This window comes from Oncorhynchus clarkii, chromosome 5 (assembly GCF_045791955.1).
Source record: "Oncorhynchus clarkii lewisi isolate Uvic-CL-2024 chromosome 5, UVic_Ocla_1.0, whole genome shotgun sequence".
Taxonomy (NCBI): domain Eukaryota; kingdom Metazoa; phylum Chordata; class Actinopteri; order Salmoniformes; family Salmonidae; genus Oncorhynchus; species Oncorhynchus clarkii.
The window spans coordinates 66,092,653-66,111,353 of record NC_092151.1 but is presented as its reverse complement, the minus strand read 5'-3'; the positions used below and the strand labels follow the sequence as shown (position 1 = coordinate 66,111,353).

At 42.3% G+C, this 18,701-nt stretch overlaps 1 protein-coding gene across 1 annotated transcript in view; it reads right to left on the bottom strand.

Annotated features, from left to right (window-relative positions):
- LOC139409250 (ephrin type-B receptor 1-like) overlaps nucleotides 1–18,701 on the bottom strand; it is a 196,000-nt gene that overhangs the window by 9,597 nt on the left and 167,702 nt on the right. The window contains exons 11-14 of the mRNA XM_071154134.1: nucleotides 18,595–18,598; nucleotides 15,208–15,321; nucleotides 14,386–14,633; nucleotides 5,585–5,800 (exon numbers count right to left, since the gene is read on the bottom strand). Of these exons, the coding sequence (XP_071010235.1) occupies nucleotides 5,585–5,800; nucleotides 14,386–14,633; nucleotides 15,208–15,321; nucleotides 18,595–18,598 (582 nt within the window). The remainder of the gene's footprint in view (nucleotides 1–5,584; nucleotides 5,801–14,385; nucleotides 14,634–15,207; nucleotides 15,322–18,594; nucleotides 18,599–18,701) is intronic.

The following is an 18,701-nucleotide window of genomic DNA, read 5'->3' as shown; positions in this document are numbered from 1 at the left end:
TGGGTAGATATGGATTGATACATTACAAACAGGAATAGGAACTAATTATCACGTATACCTCCCTAACATAAAGCATTCCCATGATTCCTGCATTACTTATGCTCTAACTTATTTAAATATTGACAAACCTACTTTATATTTGTGTCAATATTGAGATGTTGAAGTCACATACTGCACAAGGGACCAGGAGCTTGGCTTAGATAGGTCAAAGATGATGCGTTAAATGACCTCTATGAAGGACTGGACATCAATTATTAGATGAGAAAATGTAAATGGTGAGCCACCCACTGTGCAGTTCTGGTGCTCTTTGATAGCTTGTTCTGTACAGCTTTGGGCCTCTACATTCTTCTGTCTCAACTCTCACTCCCCATGATGTGTGTGACATTTACAAATGCCTAAAAGTCACTGCACACACTCACGACAAATCTCCCCTACAAAGGTGAGTAACAGAGCCCCTCATGGCCAAAGCCATTATATCAGGTTTGTTATAATATGTGTGATATATGTGATATAAACAATTAGCAATTAGATTGTATGTATGTATAGTGCAATTCATCAGTGAAATCGAACATGCTTTTCAATTAGTAATCTTACTGCCAATGGGTTGCAGTCAGCAACTAAAAGACTGGTTGGAAGTAGGAGAAATGCTTTACCTCTGCAATGTTTTTTTTACATTTTTTTTATCAGGTGCGGTTAAGAAATAACCTTTGCACCTTAAAAAGCCCTTTCAGAGCCAACCAACAGAACATTGGCTGGAGAACTGGAATTAAAAGGGCAAGCAAACAGAAAGAAATCAATGATGTTGTTTAGCAGTGCAGTCTGAGGTGCTAAGGGTAGAGCTCGTTAGGTGAAAAGGGCGACCACAGCCCAGATAGCTCTGTTTCCCATTTCAAACAGCAGTGGAGCAGCACAGCCCTGTAATGGAAACAGCTAGCCTGTTGGCCAGGTTCGTTCCTCATGTTGAATTGGGATATGATGAGAAACTGAAGCATTGGAGCTACCCCTGCCATATTTATCACAGCAAACCCATGTTATAGGAGAAAATATGGCGCTGTACAACGTGACGATCGGGAGTAGGCTACAGTACTAAGAGCTTAACATTTCCACACCCTACATGTATAATTGTAGTCTAACCAATACCCAAATGGAGATTCAGTGAAAATAAAAATCTCATTGATTTGTCAAGACCATTCCCCATGCTTGTCTCAGAGGAGCACGAAAGGGTGCTGAAATAGTGACCACAGCGGGTAGGCTATTGCTTCAAATCCTATTGCTTCTAACTTCAATATGCTCTTTAAATAAATAAGACCTACACCACTTTTAACCTTTTTGGGATAGGGGGCAGCATTTTCACTTTTGGATGAATAGCGTACCCAGAGTGAACTGCCTCCTACTCTGTCCCAGAAACTAATATATGCATAATATTATTAGTATTGGATAGCAAACACTCCGAAGTTTCTAAAACTGTTTGGATGATGTCTGTGAATATAACAGAACTCACATGGCAGGCGAAAACCTGAGAAAAATCCAACCAGGAAATGGTACATCTGATATTTGTAGTTTTTCAAAGCTTGGCCTACTGAATACACATTGAGATATGGATGAGGTTGCACTTCCTAGGGCTTCCACTATATGTCAACCGTCTTTAGAAACTGGTTTGAGGATTCTACTATAAAGGAGGGGCTCATGAGACCTCTTTGAGTCAGTGGTCTGGCAGAGAGCGTTGGTCTCATGACGCGCGCTCCCGACAGAGTTACTTCTCGTTCCAGTGCTTTTCTGAAGACAAAGGAATTCTCCGGTTGGAAAATTATTGATGTTTTATGTTAAAAACATCCTAACGATTGATTCCATACATCGTTTGACATGTTTCTAAAGGACTGTAACGGAACTTTTTGAGTTTTTGTCTGGATGAAGTGCCTGCGCCTCGAAGATGGATTACTGGGCTGAACATGATAACAACAAGTGGCTATCTGGACATAAATTAAGGAACTTTATGGAACAAATCAGTCATTTATTGTCGAACTGGGATTCCTGGGAGTGCCTTCTGATGAAGGTCATCAAAGGTAAGTGAATATTTATGGTGTTGTTTCTAACTTTGTTGATTCCAAAATGGCGGATATTCCTCTGGCTGTTTTGTGTTCTGAGCGCCGTTCTCAGATGATGCTTTTTCAGTAAAGTTTTTGCAAATCTGACACAGCAGTTGCAGAAGTCTATCTTTAATTCTGTGAATAACACTAGTATCTTTTATCAATGTTTGTTATTAATTAGTATTTCTGCAAAATCACTGGATGTTTTGGAATCAAAACATTACTGCACGTAAGGTGTCAATGTACACTGAGATTTCTGGATATAAATATGCACATTATCGAACAAAACATACATGTATTGTGTAACATGATGTCCTATGAGTGTCATCTGATGAAGATCATCAAAGGTTAGTGATTAATTTTATCTATAATTCTGCTTTTTGTGACTCCTATCTTTGCCTGGAAAAATGGCTGTGTGTTTTTTTCGACTTGGCTATGACCTAACATAATCATATGTTGTGCTTTAGCTGTAAAGCATTTTAAATCAGACACGACGGGTAGATTAACAATATGTTTATCTTTCATTTGCTGTATTGGAATTGTTAATGTGTGAAAGTTACATATTAAAAAAACATATTTTTGAATTTCGCGGGTGGCCTTTTCAGCGGAATGTTGTCGAGGGGTTCCGCTAGCGCTAGAAAGGTTAACAGCACATTACTCAACACCTATGGTAGGCCTGCAGTATATCAGATTTGTTCTTTTTTTATGACGTGACCGACAATAATTACATATGGGTCTCCCGGGGGCAGCCGGCACAGTTATCGAACCTACATCTGTAGCAACGCATTTTGCACTGCGATGCAGTGTCTTATACTGCTGCGCCAATCAGGAGGGCTATTATAATACTCTACATGGTGATTTTCAGGATTTTTTTCTCATTTTGTCTGTCATAGTTGAAGTGCACCTATGATGAAAATTACAGGCCTCTCTCATCTTTTTCATTGGGAGAACTTGCACAATTGGTGGCTGACTAAATACTTTTTTTGCCCCACTGTACATGTAGGTATGGTTAAAGTGACTATGCATATATGATAAACAGAGAGTAGCAGTAGCGTAAACGAGGGGTTGGTGGGTGGTGGGTGGTGGGTGGCGGTACACAATGCAGATAGTCCAGGTAGCCAATGTGCGGGGGCACCGGGTAGTCGGGCTAACTGAGGTAGTATGTATATGTAGGTAAGGTTAAAGTGACTAGGCATATATGATAAACAGAGAGTAGCAGCAGTGTAAAAGAGGGGTTGGGGGTTGAGGGGACACACAACGCAAATAGTCTGGGTAGCCATTTGATTACCTGTTCAGGAGTCTTATGGCCAGGAGGTAAAAGCTGTTGAGAAGCCTTTTGGTCCTAGACTTGGCGCTCCGGTACCGCTTTCCATGCGGTAGTAGAGAGAACAGTCTATGACTGGGGTGGCTGGGGTCTTTGACAATTTTTAGGGCCTTCCTCTGACACCGCCTGGTGTAGAGGTCCTGGATGGCATGCAGCTTAGCCCCAGTGATATACTGGGCCGTACGCACTAACCTCTGTAGTGCCTTGGAGTCGGAGGCCAAGCAGTTGCCGTACCAGGCAGTGATGCAACCAGTCAGGTTGCATGCTCTCAATGTTACAGCTGTATAATTTGAGGATCTGAGGACCCATGCCAAATCTTTTTAGTTTCCTGAGGGGAATAGGCTTTGTCGTGCCCTCTTCACGACTGTCTTGGTGTGTTTGGACCATTCTAGTTTGTTGGTGATGTGGACACCAAGGAACGTGAAACTCTCAACCTGCTCCACTACAGCCCCGTCGATGAGAATGGGGGCGTGCTCGGTCCTCCTTTTCCTGTAGTCCACAATCATCTCCTTAGTCTTGGTTAAATTGAGGGATAGGTTGTTATTCTGGCACCACCCGGCCAGGTCTCTGGTGTTGGAGTCGTGCCTGGCCACGCAGTCGTGGGTGAACAGGGAGTACAGGAAGGGACTGAGCACACACCCCTGGGATACTCCAGTGTTGAGGATCAGCGTGGCAGATGTGTTGCTACCTACCCTCACCACCTGGGGGCAGCCTATCAGGAAGTCCAGGATCCAGTTGCAGAGGGAGGTGTTTAGTCCCAGGATTCTTAGCTTAGTGATGAGCTTTGAGGGTACTATGGTGTTGAACGCTGAGCTGGACTCAATGAATAGCATTCTCACGTAGGTGTTCCTTTTGTCCAGGTGGGAAAGGCCCGTGTGGAGTGCAAATAGGGATTGCATGATCTGTGGATCTGTTTGGGTGGTATGCAAATTGGAGTGGGTCTAGGGTTTCTGGGATAATGGTGTTGATGTGAGAAATCACGGTTGGATGTATATCACGGTTGGAATAATAATAATAGTAATACGTTTTGTTGTATTATTTGTTTAGTCTTTTCTGGTGGATTAAACTGAAATTGCAACCAATCACGGTCGGTTGTGATACAGTCAACCCAACTTAGAAATACAGATGTCCTAACCTCACGCTAGTAAGCCTGCAGCAAATAAGAGTGGAGCACAGAGAGTGGAGCGGGGAAGTGGGGCAGACCAGGAGTGGTTAAGACTGTCTTAATTAGCATGCAGCAAACAAAGCATGGCCATAGCCCCCAAGCTTATCCAGTCCCCCTCAGCCATCCACCCAGAACCACAGGGTCAGCCATCTGGGCCAACCATGACAGGAACAATACACACTGCCTCTCCGACATACTCACCCACATCCACACAGTCAGGCACACTCTCACTTACTATATACCCTCAAACATCCAGACACCAATGGTTTCTTCAGGAGATGATGATTCTAACGGAGGAAATACGAAGTGGGAAATCTACAATATAGAGTATAACTTAAGAGCTTATCATCAAACCCATATGAAATCTAACTACTCTCTGAGGTATAACCTAGCAGAAATCTTAGATGATACTTGCAGGGTTGCCTACTACAATGCTCCTGCAAGCACCAATCAAAAATTTGCTATAATCTATGACTGTGTGAGAGAGTGTCTTTGCATAGGCAGACATGTACACTCATCTCAGACATGGGTTGATATTCCATTCACAATGCCAATGTCTAGTGTTCCACACTGTGTGGTAACTGTCCATATTGCTAACGGGAAAGAGAAAAATGTACTGTTTCCTTTCCAAATGTTGATGTTCTGATTGGAGCTGTTGTGGAGGCTGCCCTATGGGAAACTCATTATAAAGTTATGCCTCCTGCACACAACCAGACAGACACCCAGAATTGTGGAAAAGTTTTTTAACCAAAGAATTGTGAGAAGAGTCAGAACTCATCAAGACTGCAATTCATCAACTTGTGCATTTTGCTGCAGTAGTGCAATATAGCATACTGTAGTTATAGCAAGTTATACTCATACATACTGTAGACTTTGTTATAAGATATGATTCTGGTGAAAGAAGAGTGACATTTGACATAATATAATCCTTATTCACCACAGACACAAATAAATAACCATGGTCAACTATTGAATCACCCAACTCTCTCGACAGACACGGGTACTCACCAGGGAGCTAGTATAGGTGGGGTCTGATGTGTCATCCTGCAGGTAACGGGACAAGCCGAAGTCGGACACCTTGCAGACCAGGTTGCTGTTGACCAGGATGTTGCGGGCGGCCAGGTCTCTGTGGACGTAGTTCATCTCTGCCAGGTACTTCATTCCTGCGGCGATGCCACGCATCATCCCCACTAGCTGGATCACTGTGAACTGCCCATCGTTTTGCTGCAGTGCAGGGGCCAGGGGGCATAGAGGAAATTATGTCACTTTAGAGGTAATAACATAGTAAAGATTCTTGGGAAAATAATACTCCCACTATGTATCTAGAATGTCCTTGTGTTGGAGATGCAAAGGTAAAGTTTCAAAAATTGGTGGAGCGGTTTCTTTGTGTTAATAAAGCTTATTAGGTATACCACCCCATTCACGAAAATGGTTCGCTCCTACAGACAGTGAGCCACATGTCCTGCTATATTAAGCAGGCAGACAGACATTGAGGCATTCAGTTACTGGTCAATTGAACATTAGAATGGGCAAATAGAGTGATATAAGCGGCTTTGAGTGTGGTATGGGCTTTTCAAGCAGGACAGTGGGCTTTTCAGGCATGACAGTGGGCTTTTCAGGCATGACAGTGGGCTTTTCAGGCATGACAGTGGGCTTTTCAGGCTTGACAGTGGGCTTTTCATGCACGACAGTATCTAAAGTTTATAGAGAATGGCGAAATTTTTAAAAAAAAGTCCAGTCAACGGCAGTCCTGTGGGCAAAAACAGCTCGTTTGTGAGAGGTCGTAGGAGACCGGAAAGAATCATGGAAGCTAACAGGCGGGCCACAAACAGAATGGCGTCTCGGAAGTCACAACTCGTTTGTCCTTTTCACGGATGGGGTATTGCAGCAGAAAACCACACAGGGTTCCACTCCTATCAGATAAAAATAAAAAGAAGCGGCTCCAGTGGACACGCAATCACATACACTGGTTAATTGAGGAGTGGAAAAACATTGCCTGGTCTAGAGAATCCTGGTTCCTGTTGCATCATACTGACGGCAGAGTCAGGATTTGGCAAAAGCAGTCCATGGCCCGATCCTGCCTGGTGTCAACAGTAAAGGTCGGTGGTGGTGGTGTAATGCTGTGGGGAATGTTTTCCATGAACACGTTAGGTCCCGTGATACCAATTGAGCAATGTTTCCATGCCCCAAAGAATTCAGGCTGTTCTGGTGGCAAAGGGGGGGTCGACACGTTAGTAGACGGGTGTACCTAATAAACTGAAAAATAAGTGTATGTACAAACAGTACTAGTCATAACTTTTGACACACCTACTCATTCCAGTGTTTTTCTATATTTTTACTTTTTCTACATTGTGGAGTGTACGGCTTAAAGTGGTCCTATGGACAGATACTCCAATCTCCCCTGTTGAGCTTTGCAGCTCCTCCTCTTTGTTGCCTCACTGATTAATGCCCTCCTTGCCTGGTCCGTAAGTTTTGGTGGGCTGCCCTCTCTTGGCAGGTTTATTGTGGTGGCATATTCTTTCCATTTTTTAATAATGGATTTAATGGTGCTCACTGGGATGTTCAAAGTTTTGGATATTTTTGAATAACCCAACCCTGATCTGTACTTCTCCACAACATTGTCCCTGACCTGTTTGGATAGCTCTTTGGTCTTCATGGTGCTGCTTGCTTGGTGGTGCCCCTTGCTTAGTGGTGTTGCAAACTCTGGGTCCTTTCAGAACAGGTGTATATCTAATGAGATCATGTGACACTTAAATAAAGTCCACCTGTGTGCAAACTAATTATGTGACTTCTGAAGGTAATTGGTTGCACCAGATCTTATTTAGGGGCTTCATAGCAAAGGGGGTGAATACATATGCACGCACCACTTTTCCGTTTTATATTTAACAAGTTTTTTTTTTCATTTCACCTCACCAATTTGGACTATTTTGTGTATGTCCATTACATGAAATAAAAATCAATTTAAATGACAGGTTGTAATGCAACAAAATAGGAAAAATGCCAAGGGGGTGAATACTTTTGCAAGGTACTGTACACACACACACACACACACACACCACACACACACACACACACACACACACACACACACACACACACACACACACACACACACACACACACACACACACAGTTGAAGTCGGAAGTCGGATATATTTCAACTCAGTTTTTCACAATTCCTGACATTTAATCCTAGTAAGAATTCCCTGTCTTCAGTCAGTTAGGATCACCACTATATTTAAGAATGTGAAATGTCAGAATAATAGTAGAAATAATAATTTATTTCAGTTTTTATTCCTTTCGTCACATGCCCAGGGGGTCAGAAGTTTACATACACTCAATTAGTATTTGGTAGCATTGCTTTGAAATTGTTTAACTTGGGTCAAATGTTTCGGGTAGCCTTCCACAAGCTTCCCACAATAAATTGGGTGAATTTTGGCCCATTCATCCTGACAAAGCTGGTGTAACTGAATCAAGTTGGTAGGCCTCCTTGCTTGCATACACTTTTTCAGTTCTGCCCACAAATTAGGATAGGATTGAGGTCAGGGCTTTGTGATGGCCACTCCAATATCTTGACGTTTTTGTTGTTGTCCTTAAGCCATTTTGCCACAACTTCGGAAGTGTGCTTGGGGTCATTGTCCACATAGGAAGACCCATTTGCAACCAAGCTTAAACTTCCTGACTGATGTCTTGAGATGTTGCTTCAATTTAACCACATAATGTTCCTTCCTCATGAAACCATCTATTTTGTGAAGTGCACCAGTCCCTCCTGCAGCAAAGCACCCCCACAAAATGACGCTGCCACCCCCGTGATTCACAGTTAGGATGGTGTTCTTCAGCTTCCAAGCCTCCCCCTTTTTCCTCCAAACTTAACGATGGTCATTATGGCTAAACAGTTATATTTTTGTTTCATCAGAGCAGAGGACATTTCTCCAAAAAGTAAGATCTTTGTCCCCATCTGCAGTTGCAAACTATAGTCTGGCTTTTTTATGGCAGTTTTGGAGCAGTGGCTTCTTCCTTGCTCATTAGCATTTCAGGTTATGTCGATATAGAACTCATTATACTGTGGATAAAGATACTTCCACAGGTAAACCTCCAATTGACTCAAATGATGTAAATTAGCCTATCAGAAGCTTCTAAAGCCATGACATCATTTTCTGGAATTTTCCAGGCTGTTTAAAGGCACAGTCAACATAGCGTATGTAAACTTCTGACACACTGGAATTGTGATACAGTTACTGGCCCAAGTGAAATAATCTGTCTGTAAACAAATGTTGGAAAAATTACTTGTGTCATGCACAATGTAGATTTCCTAACCGACTTTACAAAACTATAGTTTGTTAAAAACTATAGTTTGTGGAGTAGTTGAAAAACAAGTTTTAATGACTCCAACCTAAGTGTATGTAAACTTCCGACTTCAACTGTATATATACACATATACAGTTGAAGTCTGAAGTTTTTTTTATGTAAAAAAAATATATAAATAATATTTAGGTTTTCAATCAATTTTATTTGTGGAGTGCCTTTGTCACAACTATGCAACAGAAAACCTTTTGGAATGTGGTAATAAAAAAAATACCCCAACCACCAATACGCACAGACAGCAAGACGTGTAATTATAAGTGCCAAGTGTGCCTCATATGACAACAGTACATTTTTTTAAATTATTGTCAGCTCGTGCTTAAAAGGTGTGCATCTTAACGCAATGGCATCAGTTAGAGCATGTCCATGTCACATAAACAACAAAAGCATTGCTGATGTATTTTTTAGCTTGAGATGTTGGGTCCCCTCTCTCAGTGGTGACATTTTGTGCAAGATAATCATCCCGTAGCATTGTAACCAGTATGTTCTATCCAAATGGTGCCATCCCTTCCTCTCTCCTGTCTCACCATTTCATTTGATGGTGGCATGGGCACCTGCTCAGCGCGCACCGTTCTGGCTTTTTTTGTGCTTTGTCCTGTAGGTTCTGGCTGAAGCTCAGAATCAGAAGAACAATCATCAGAGATTATTAATTTCTTCCCCACTATCTGAGTCGTTTTCATTCAGATTTTGTAGCAACGCTGATGCAGAATGTGCATTCATTTGTCTTGGTCTTTGTGCCATTGTAAATGACGCACGCACTCCAAGTAGGCCAGAGTAGACTGATAAGACTGCTTGGATTCAGGGACAGAAGGACAGTTTTTTACCTTGTCAGCTCAGGTATTCGATCTAGCAACCATTCGGTTACTGGCCCAACGCTCTAACCACTAGGCTACCTGCCACCCTAAGTATATAGGGTACATACCATTTAGAGATCATAATTAGATAAATACAATAGAATGGCCCACCTTGTTCTTCATTCACAATTGGGGATTACATAATACTGTATTTCACCTGTTGTTAGACGTGTGAAATTAGTTTAGATATAGTTTAGGTTCAGTTTCGAGGCAATTATCGGAGTGCTTGTCAATTGGGCACTTAGGGGTGATTACCAACTGGGCACAATACCAAGAGAAGGAGGGGATCAGGCCCTACAGTCGGGAGGAGGGGGAACCACAGAAAACAATTAAAAAATGACATATCTCCAGTTCTGTTTTTGATATTAAGATTCTAACAATGACAGAATGTTATATAGACTTATGACTTTAAACATTCCAGAGTAATAAAATGTAATTCATGAGCAGTCCAAATGACTGCTTTAGTGGTTCTAGTGTTACTGTGGCATGAGCACAACCAGTCATGATGTTTTCATCACTTCAAAAAGTAGGTTACATTCATCCAAAATAATTCATCCAAAATACCTTGAGCATCTGAACAAGTGGCTGAAAATATCTTACCGGAGAAAGCAAAGCAAAACAGCACCCCTGTCTTACTATATGTAGCCAATGAATCTGATGCGGTCTGGACAAAAAGAGTATGACATACCATACTATTTTTGGCCAGACAGCATCAGATACATAGGCTATACATACCGTGACAGAGGGGCGCTGTTTAACTCGTGCAAATGCTTTATCTGAGATTGATGCGTCTTTCTGTCGGAGCCTGTCTCGGGCAAATAAATTATAAATATTTAAATATTTCCTTTGCATGGGCAAGGAGCTATGGTAGGGCGGACCAGGCACCCTAAGGCCAGCCCATAACACCGGCCAGGCGTAAAACTATTGCTGTCCCTGTAAAACTACACATTCCACTGCACCTATCCGGTGTATGTGACAATAAATAAAACATATATGTTAAGCCCCAGTGGCTCCATGTCTTTAATCTTTCTCACTCTGCCTCCTTATCCCCAGCTTGGCTGTTTATTAGTGGCCCCTACCAAGGTGGATAACCCCCTCCCATGAGTCACTGCAAGTCTGACCCTCCGGTGTGGCCTCAGTGGGCACCTCCAACACTCAGAGCGGGGTGCTCATTCAACTGTGGCTCCCTTCACCAGCAACATGGGCATGCCAGAAGAAAAACAACCCAGAAATCGATGGCTGCGGGAGTCAAGTGTGGTGGCTCGGAAGAGGGGCCTGGTGAGGGAGCGGACATCAAAGGGGTGTTCAAAGCCCCGCTTCAAACGAGCCCAGGATCAAAGAGAGGAGGAAACAGGTTGAGGGGATTAGAAAACTAGGCCACGTATTGATTGGGTTCCATGTTCTCTGTTTCCAAGGAGTTAGAAGAAGCACTAAACTGTGCCAGGCTGGCACTTTGAATCAGGGCACTGTGAATATATTAGCTACATTGCCTCAAAGAGCTCTGGGTGGAACAATTGCATTTACGTTAATCTCATGAATTACATTAGGATAAATCAAATGTTATTGATAAATAGAAATCATGCTTACACACACAAGCTTTAGATTCTTTTTCCAATTCATGCCAAGGTTGTTTATCAGATCTCAATTCCCTGCTATATTGAAAAACCTTTATCCTCCAGATAGCTTTAAATCTCTATTGTCATAATCCTTGTCCCAACTATTCTCAACAATCATACTTCACTGTTTGTGTAAGACTGTCAAATTAACTATAAAAGCTTCAGCTGATCGATCAATATGATTCATATAAAGTGCCTTTTTTAAATACTTATAAGTGATATGTTTATAAGTACAGTGGGGAGAACAAGTATTTGTTACACTGATGATTTTGCAGGTTTTCCTACTTACAAAGCATGTAGAGGTCAGTCATTTTTATCATAGGTACACTTCAACTGTGAGAGACGGAATCTAAAATCCAGAAAATCACATTGTATGATTTTTAAGTAATTAATTTGCATTTTATTGCATGACATAAGTATTTGATCACCTACCAACCAGTAAGAATTCCGGCTCTCACAGACCTGTTAGTTTTTCTTCAAGAAGCCCTCCTGTTCTCCACTCATTACCTGTATTAACTGCACCTGTCCACACACTCAATCAAACAGGCTCCAACCTCTCCACAATGGCCAAGACCAGAGAGCTGTGTAAGGACATCAGGGATAAATTGTAGACCTGCAAGGGGCTGGGATGGGCTACAGGACAATAGGCAAGCAGCTTGGTGAGGAGGCAACAACTGTTGGCGCAATTATTAGAAAATGGAAGAAGTTCAAGATGACGGTCAATCACCCTCGGTCTGGGGCTCCATGCAAGATCTCACCTCGTGGGGCATCAATGATCACGAGGAAGGTGAGGGATCAGCCCAGAACTACACAGCAGGACCTGGTCAATGACCTGAAGAGAGATGGGACCACAGTCTCAAAGAAAACCATTAGTAACACACTACGCCGTCATGGATTAAAATCCGGCAGCGCACGCAAGGTCCCCCTGCTCAAGCCAGCGCATGTCCAGGCCCGTCTGAAGTTTGCCAATGACCATCTGGATGATCCAGAGGAGGAATGGGAGAAGGTCATGTGGTCTGATGAGACAAAAATAGAGCTTTTTGGTCTAAACTCCACTCGCCGTGTTTGGAGGAAGAAGAAGGATGACTACAACCCCAAGAACACCATCCCAACCGTGAAACATGGAGGTGGAAACATCATTCTTTGGGGATGCTTTTCTGCAAAGGGGACAGGACGACTGCACCGTATTGAGGGGAGGATGGATGGGGCCATTTATCGCGAGATCTTGGCCAACAACCTCCTTCCCTCAGTAAGAGCATTGAAGATGGGTCGTGGCTGGGTCTTCCAGCATGACAACGACCCGAAACACACAGCCAGGGCAACGAAGGAGTGGCTCCGTAAGAAGCATCTCAAGGTCCAGGAGTGGCCTAGCCAGTCTCCAGACCTGAACTCAATAGAAAATCTTTGGAGGGAGCTAAAAGTCTGTATTGCTCAGCGACAGCCCTGAAACCTGAAGGATCTGGAGAAGGTCTGTATGGAGAAGTGGGCCAAAATCCCTGCTGCAGTGTGTGAAAACCTGGTCAACTACAGGGAACGTATGATCTCTGTAATTGCAAACAAAGGTTTCTGTACCAAATATTAAGTTCTGCTTTTCTGATGTATCAAATACTTATGTCATGCAATAAAATGCTAATTAATTACTTAAAAATCATACAATGTGATTTTCTGGATTTTTGTTTTAGATTCCGTTTCTCACAGTTGAAGTGTACCTATGATAAAAATTACAGACCTCTACATGCTTTGTAAGTATGAAAACCTGCAAAATCGGCAGTGTATCAAATACTTGTCAGCTGTGAATCTTTCTTACAAATATAAGTATATTTGGGGAAAATCTAACACATCACTGAGTACCACTCACTCAAACTTTCAAGAATTGTGGTGGCTGCATGTTAGGGGTCTGTTTGTCATCAGCAAGAACTAGGGAGTTTTTAGGATAAAAAGAAACGGAATAGAGCTAAGCACAGGCAAAATCCTAGAGTAAAACCTGGTTCAGTCTGACAGACACTCTGAGACAAATTCACCTTTCAGCAGGACAATAACCTAAAACACAAGGCCAGATATACACGAGGTATTTACCAAGACACAATGGAATGTTCCTGAGTGGATTAGTTACAGTTTTGACTTAAAATCTGCTTGAAAATCAATGGCAAGACATGAAAATGGCTCTCTAGCAATGACCAACAACCAACTTGATAGAGCTTGACACATTTTTTAAGAATAATGGGCAAATATTGTACAGAGATTTACCCAGAAAGACTTACAGCTGTAATTGCTGTCAAACGTGATTATAACATTTAGTGACTCAGGGGGTTGAATACTTATCTAATCAAGATATATTAGTGTTTTATTTTCCATCAATTGAAACAATTTATAATAATTTTCTTCCACTTTGACATTACTGTCACGCCCTGACCATAGAGAGCTTTTTATGTCTCTATTTTGGTTTGGTCAGGGTTTGATTTGGGTGGGCATTCTATGTCCTTATTCTATGTTTTGTATTGTTTTGTTTTGGCCGGGTATGGTTCTCAATCAGGGACAGCTGTCTATCGTTGTCTCTGATTGGGAACCATACTTAGGTAGCTTTTTCCCACATGGGTTTTGTGGGTAGTTATTTTCTGTTTCGTGTTTGTTTCCGTTTCATTTATTCTCTGGTTATTTTGGTGTTCAGTTCAATAAACAAACATGAACACTTACCACGCTGCGCTTTGGTCCGACTACTCTTCCTCATCCGACGACGAAAGCCGTTACAATTACAGATAATTTTGTGTGTATTGTTGACAAAAAAATAACAATTAAATCCATTTTAATCCCACTTTGTAACACAACAAAATGTGGAAAAAGTCAATGGGTGTGAATACTTTCTGAAGGCACTGTATGAAACCACACAGTGGCCCTATTAAGTGAAAGCTGTGCCCGGGGTGGTGTTCTGAACAGAGGAGGTTAAAACATAATAACAAAGCAGTGTTCCCTTTCTCACCCTCAGGAAGGAGTCCAGGGCCCCGTTCTCCATAAACTCTGTGATGATCATGACTGGCCGGCTCTTAGTGACCACGCCCTCCAGTCGGATGATGTTGGGGTGGTCAAACTGGCCCATGATGCTGGCCTCAGACAGGAAGTCCCGCCTCTGCTTCTCCACGTAGCCCGCCTTCAGGGTCTTAATGGCCACGTACAGCTCCCTCTTCCCAGCCGGCTTCAGACGACCCTTATACACCTCCCCAAACTCGCCTGGAGGGAAAGACATGGGATTACTGATTGATTACCTTATTACAAAGCCAGCTACATGTATGCAAGCTGATGCCATATATTTGAACTTCCTATTCTAATACATATAGCACATTTACAATCAAAAGTCCCCATAAAGATAGAACACTGTATGTGTGACAGACGCAGAGATAATAGAGCCCAGCTTCAGGGTCATAAGACAAGTGCTGTGCTGACAAGTCCGCAGATGTCAAACATCAGCCAGTGAGAGGACCGTTCTTTTGCTGAATGCATGAATATGTCAAGTCAAGTAAAAAATAAATGTCCCCAACAGATAAAATCAGCATGAATTATAGATGAATGGAGGTGGTCCGGTTACTGAGATAGCGGCTAAATTTGCTCTCTGTCAAGAGAGGAGCTCTGTGAAGTGGATATGGTTCTCTATCTAAAAGCAAAACAAATTAGATGGAAAAAGTGTTTTTTTAAAAACTGAATAGATGTGCTAACACCTGGATACTGTACAGGTAAAGAGAAAGTGGAGGAGAAAATGATATAGATTCATGGATGCCGCAGAGGTACTCCATTTCCACCATGTCACCTGCACCAATGACCTCCTCGATCTTCACACAAGACACGTCGATCTCCTTGGCAAACTCTCGGACGGCCTCGTTGGGGTCCTCGTAGGTGAAGGGATCGATGTAGATCTTAATCCCTGGTGAGCCAGAGAAGTGGGTGGGGCATCCCATGGGGGAAGGGCAGTTGGACATGTCCGGTCTCAGAGAGAGTTCTGGAACAAAGGCCGAGGAGGATGAGAGGTTAGGATGAGCACGGGGAAGCTCAAACAAATATATCATCAGTGTTTGCCCGTGTGTGACTATATGTATGGACAGTATGTGTGTGCGTGTCATCTCCATGTTTTTCTTTCCAGACTCTCTCTCTTGCTCTCACACACACAGAGATGTAAACTATTTCCCGTAATTGCTGTGGAAGGCAATTTCCTTGGCTCCTCTCTCCCACCTTCAGGAACTGAGCATAAACTGATAAAAATGACACAATATCACATTACCCTCTGTACAGATGATACGGGTGAGTCACTGACAATAGTAGCTTGGAATCTGAGTGCTCCTGTCATCCGGAGCAATGGCCAAATTAGAAATACAGAACGCAGAGACCTTACGAAAATATGTGTGTGATTTGGCAAGTGTGTATGTGTGTGAGTGGGCATAAATGTGTTTTTTTAGACTGAAGAGTCGATCCTGACTGTTGTCCTGGAACCGATAAAATCAAACGTTATTGGTTGGGTACACATATTTTGCAGATGTTATGCAGGTGCAGTGAAATGCTTATGTTTCTAGCTCCAACAGTGCAGTAATACCTAAAAATACAAAACAATACACACAACCTCCCCCGTTGCCCTCAGACCAACCTCAATTCGTTGGGGCATGGACTCTACAAGGTGTTGAAAGCGTTCCACAGTAATTAAATAGGATGAGCCTTGACTAGAATACAGTATATACAGTGCCTTGCGAAAGTATTCGGCCCCCTTGAACTTTGCGACCTTTTGCCACATTTCAGGCTTCAAACATAAAGATATAAAACTGTATTTTTTTGTGAAGAATCAACAACAAGTGGGACACAATCATGAAGTGGAACGATATTTATTGGATATTTCAAACTTTTTTAACAAATCAAAAACTGAAAAATTGGGCGTGCAAAATTATTCAGCCCCTTTACTTTCAGTGCAGCAAACTCTCTCCAGAAGTTCAGTGAGGATCTCTGAATGATCCAATGTTGACCTAAATGACTAATGATGATAAATACAATCCACCTGTGTGTAATCAAGTCTCCGTATAAATGCACCTGCACTGTGATAGTCTCAGAGGTCCGTTAAAAGCGCAGAGAACATCATGAAGAACAAGGAACACACCAGGCAGGTCCGAGATACTGTTGTGAAGAAGTTTAAAGCCGGATTTGGATACAAAAAGATTTCCCAAGCTTTAAAAATCCCAAGGAGCACTGTGCAAGCGATAATATTGAAATGGAAGGAGTATCAGACCACTACAAATCTACCAAGACCTGGCCGTCCCTCTAAACTTTCAGCTCACACAAGGAGAAGACTGATCAGAGATGCAGCCAAGAGGCCCATGATCACTCTGGAAGAACTGCAGAGATCTACAGCTGAGGTGGGAGACTCTGTCCATAGGACAACAATCAGTCGTATATTGCACAAATCTGGCCTTTATGGAAGAGTGGCAAGAAGAAAGCCATTTCTTAAAGATATCCATAAAAAGTGTCGTTTAAAGTTTGCCACAAGCCACCTGGGAGACACACCAAACATGTGGAAGAAGGTGCTCTGGTCAGATGAAACCAAAATTGAACTTTTTGGCAACAATGCAAAGCGTTATGTTTGGCGTAAAGGCAACACAGCTGAACACACCATCCCCACTGTCAAACATGGTGGTGGCAGCATCATGGTTTGGGCCTGCTTTTCTTCAGCAGGGACAGGGAAGATTGTTAAAATTGATGGGAAGATGGATGGAGCCAAATACAGGACCATTCTGGAAGAAAACCTGATGGAGTCTGCAAAAGACCTGAGACTGGGACGGAGATTTGTCTTCCAACAAGACAATGATCCAAAACATAAAGCAAAATCTACAATGGAATGGTTCAAAAATAAACATATCCAGGTGTTAGAATGGCCAAGTCAAAGTCCAGACCTGAATCCAATCGAGAATCTGTGGAAAGAACTGAAAACTGCTGTTCACAAATGCTCTTCATCCAACCTCAATGAGCTCGAGCTGTTTTGCAAGGAGGAATGTGAAAAAATTTCAGTCTCTCGATGTGCAAAACTGATAGAGACATACCCCAAGCGACTTACAGCTTTAATCGCAGCAAAAGGTGGCTCTACAAAGTATTAACTTAAGGGGGCTGAATCATTTTGCACCCCCAATTCTTCAGTTTTTGATTTGTTAAAAAAGTTTGAAATATCCAATAAATGTCGTTCCACTTCATGATTGTGTCCCACTTGTTGTTGATTCTTCACAAAACATACAGTTTTATATCTTTATGTTTGAAGCCTGAAATGTGGCAAAAGGTCGCAAAGTTCAAGGGGGCCGAATACTTTCGCAAGGCACTGTACAGTGCATTCGGAAAGTATTCAGACCCTTTGACTATTTCCAACATTTTGTTACAGCCTTATTCTAAAATTGTTTTTTTTTAAAGATCCTCATCAATCTACACACAATACCCCATAATGATGAAACAAAAACAGGTTTTAAGAAATGTTTGCAAATGTATTAAAAATAAAAACTTAAATATCACATTTACATAAGTAGTCAGACCCTTTACTCAGTACTTTGTTGGAGCACCTTTGGCAGCGATTACAGACTCATGTCAAGTAAAATAAAATGTTATTGGTCACATACGCATGTATAGCAGATGTTACTGCGGGTGTAGCAAAATGCTTGTGTTTCTAGCTCCAACAGTGCAGTAATATTTAACAAAGGAATGGAATTTAGAATATATGTGGACGAGCAATGTCAGAGCAGCATAGACCAAGATACAGTTGAATAGCATAGAATACAGTATATAAGAGATGAGTAAAGCAAGATATGAAAACATTATTAAAGTGACTAGTGTTCCATTTATATAAGTGGCCAGTAATTTCAAGTCTATGTATATAGACAGATAGTGATAGTGATTACTATTTAACTGTCTGGTGGCCTTGAGATAGAAGCTGTTTTCAGTCTTTTAGTCCCAGCTTTGATGCACCTGTACTGACCTCGCCTTCTGGATGATAACGGGGTGAACAGGCAGTGGCTCGGGTGGTTGTATTCCTTGATGATATTTTTGGCCTTCCTGTGACATCGAGGTGGTAGGTAGGTAGGTGTCCTGGGGGGAAGGTAGTTTGCCCCCGGTGATGTGTTGGGCAGACCGCACCACCCTCTGGAGAGCCCTGTGGTTGCGGGGGGTGCAGTTGCCGTACCAGGCTGTGATACAGCCGGACAGGATGCTCTCAATTGTGTCTTCTTGGGTATCACGCTACAAGCTTGGAAGACCTGTATTTGGGGAGTTTCTCCCATTTTTTCTGCA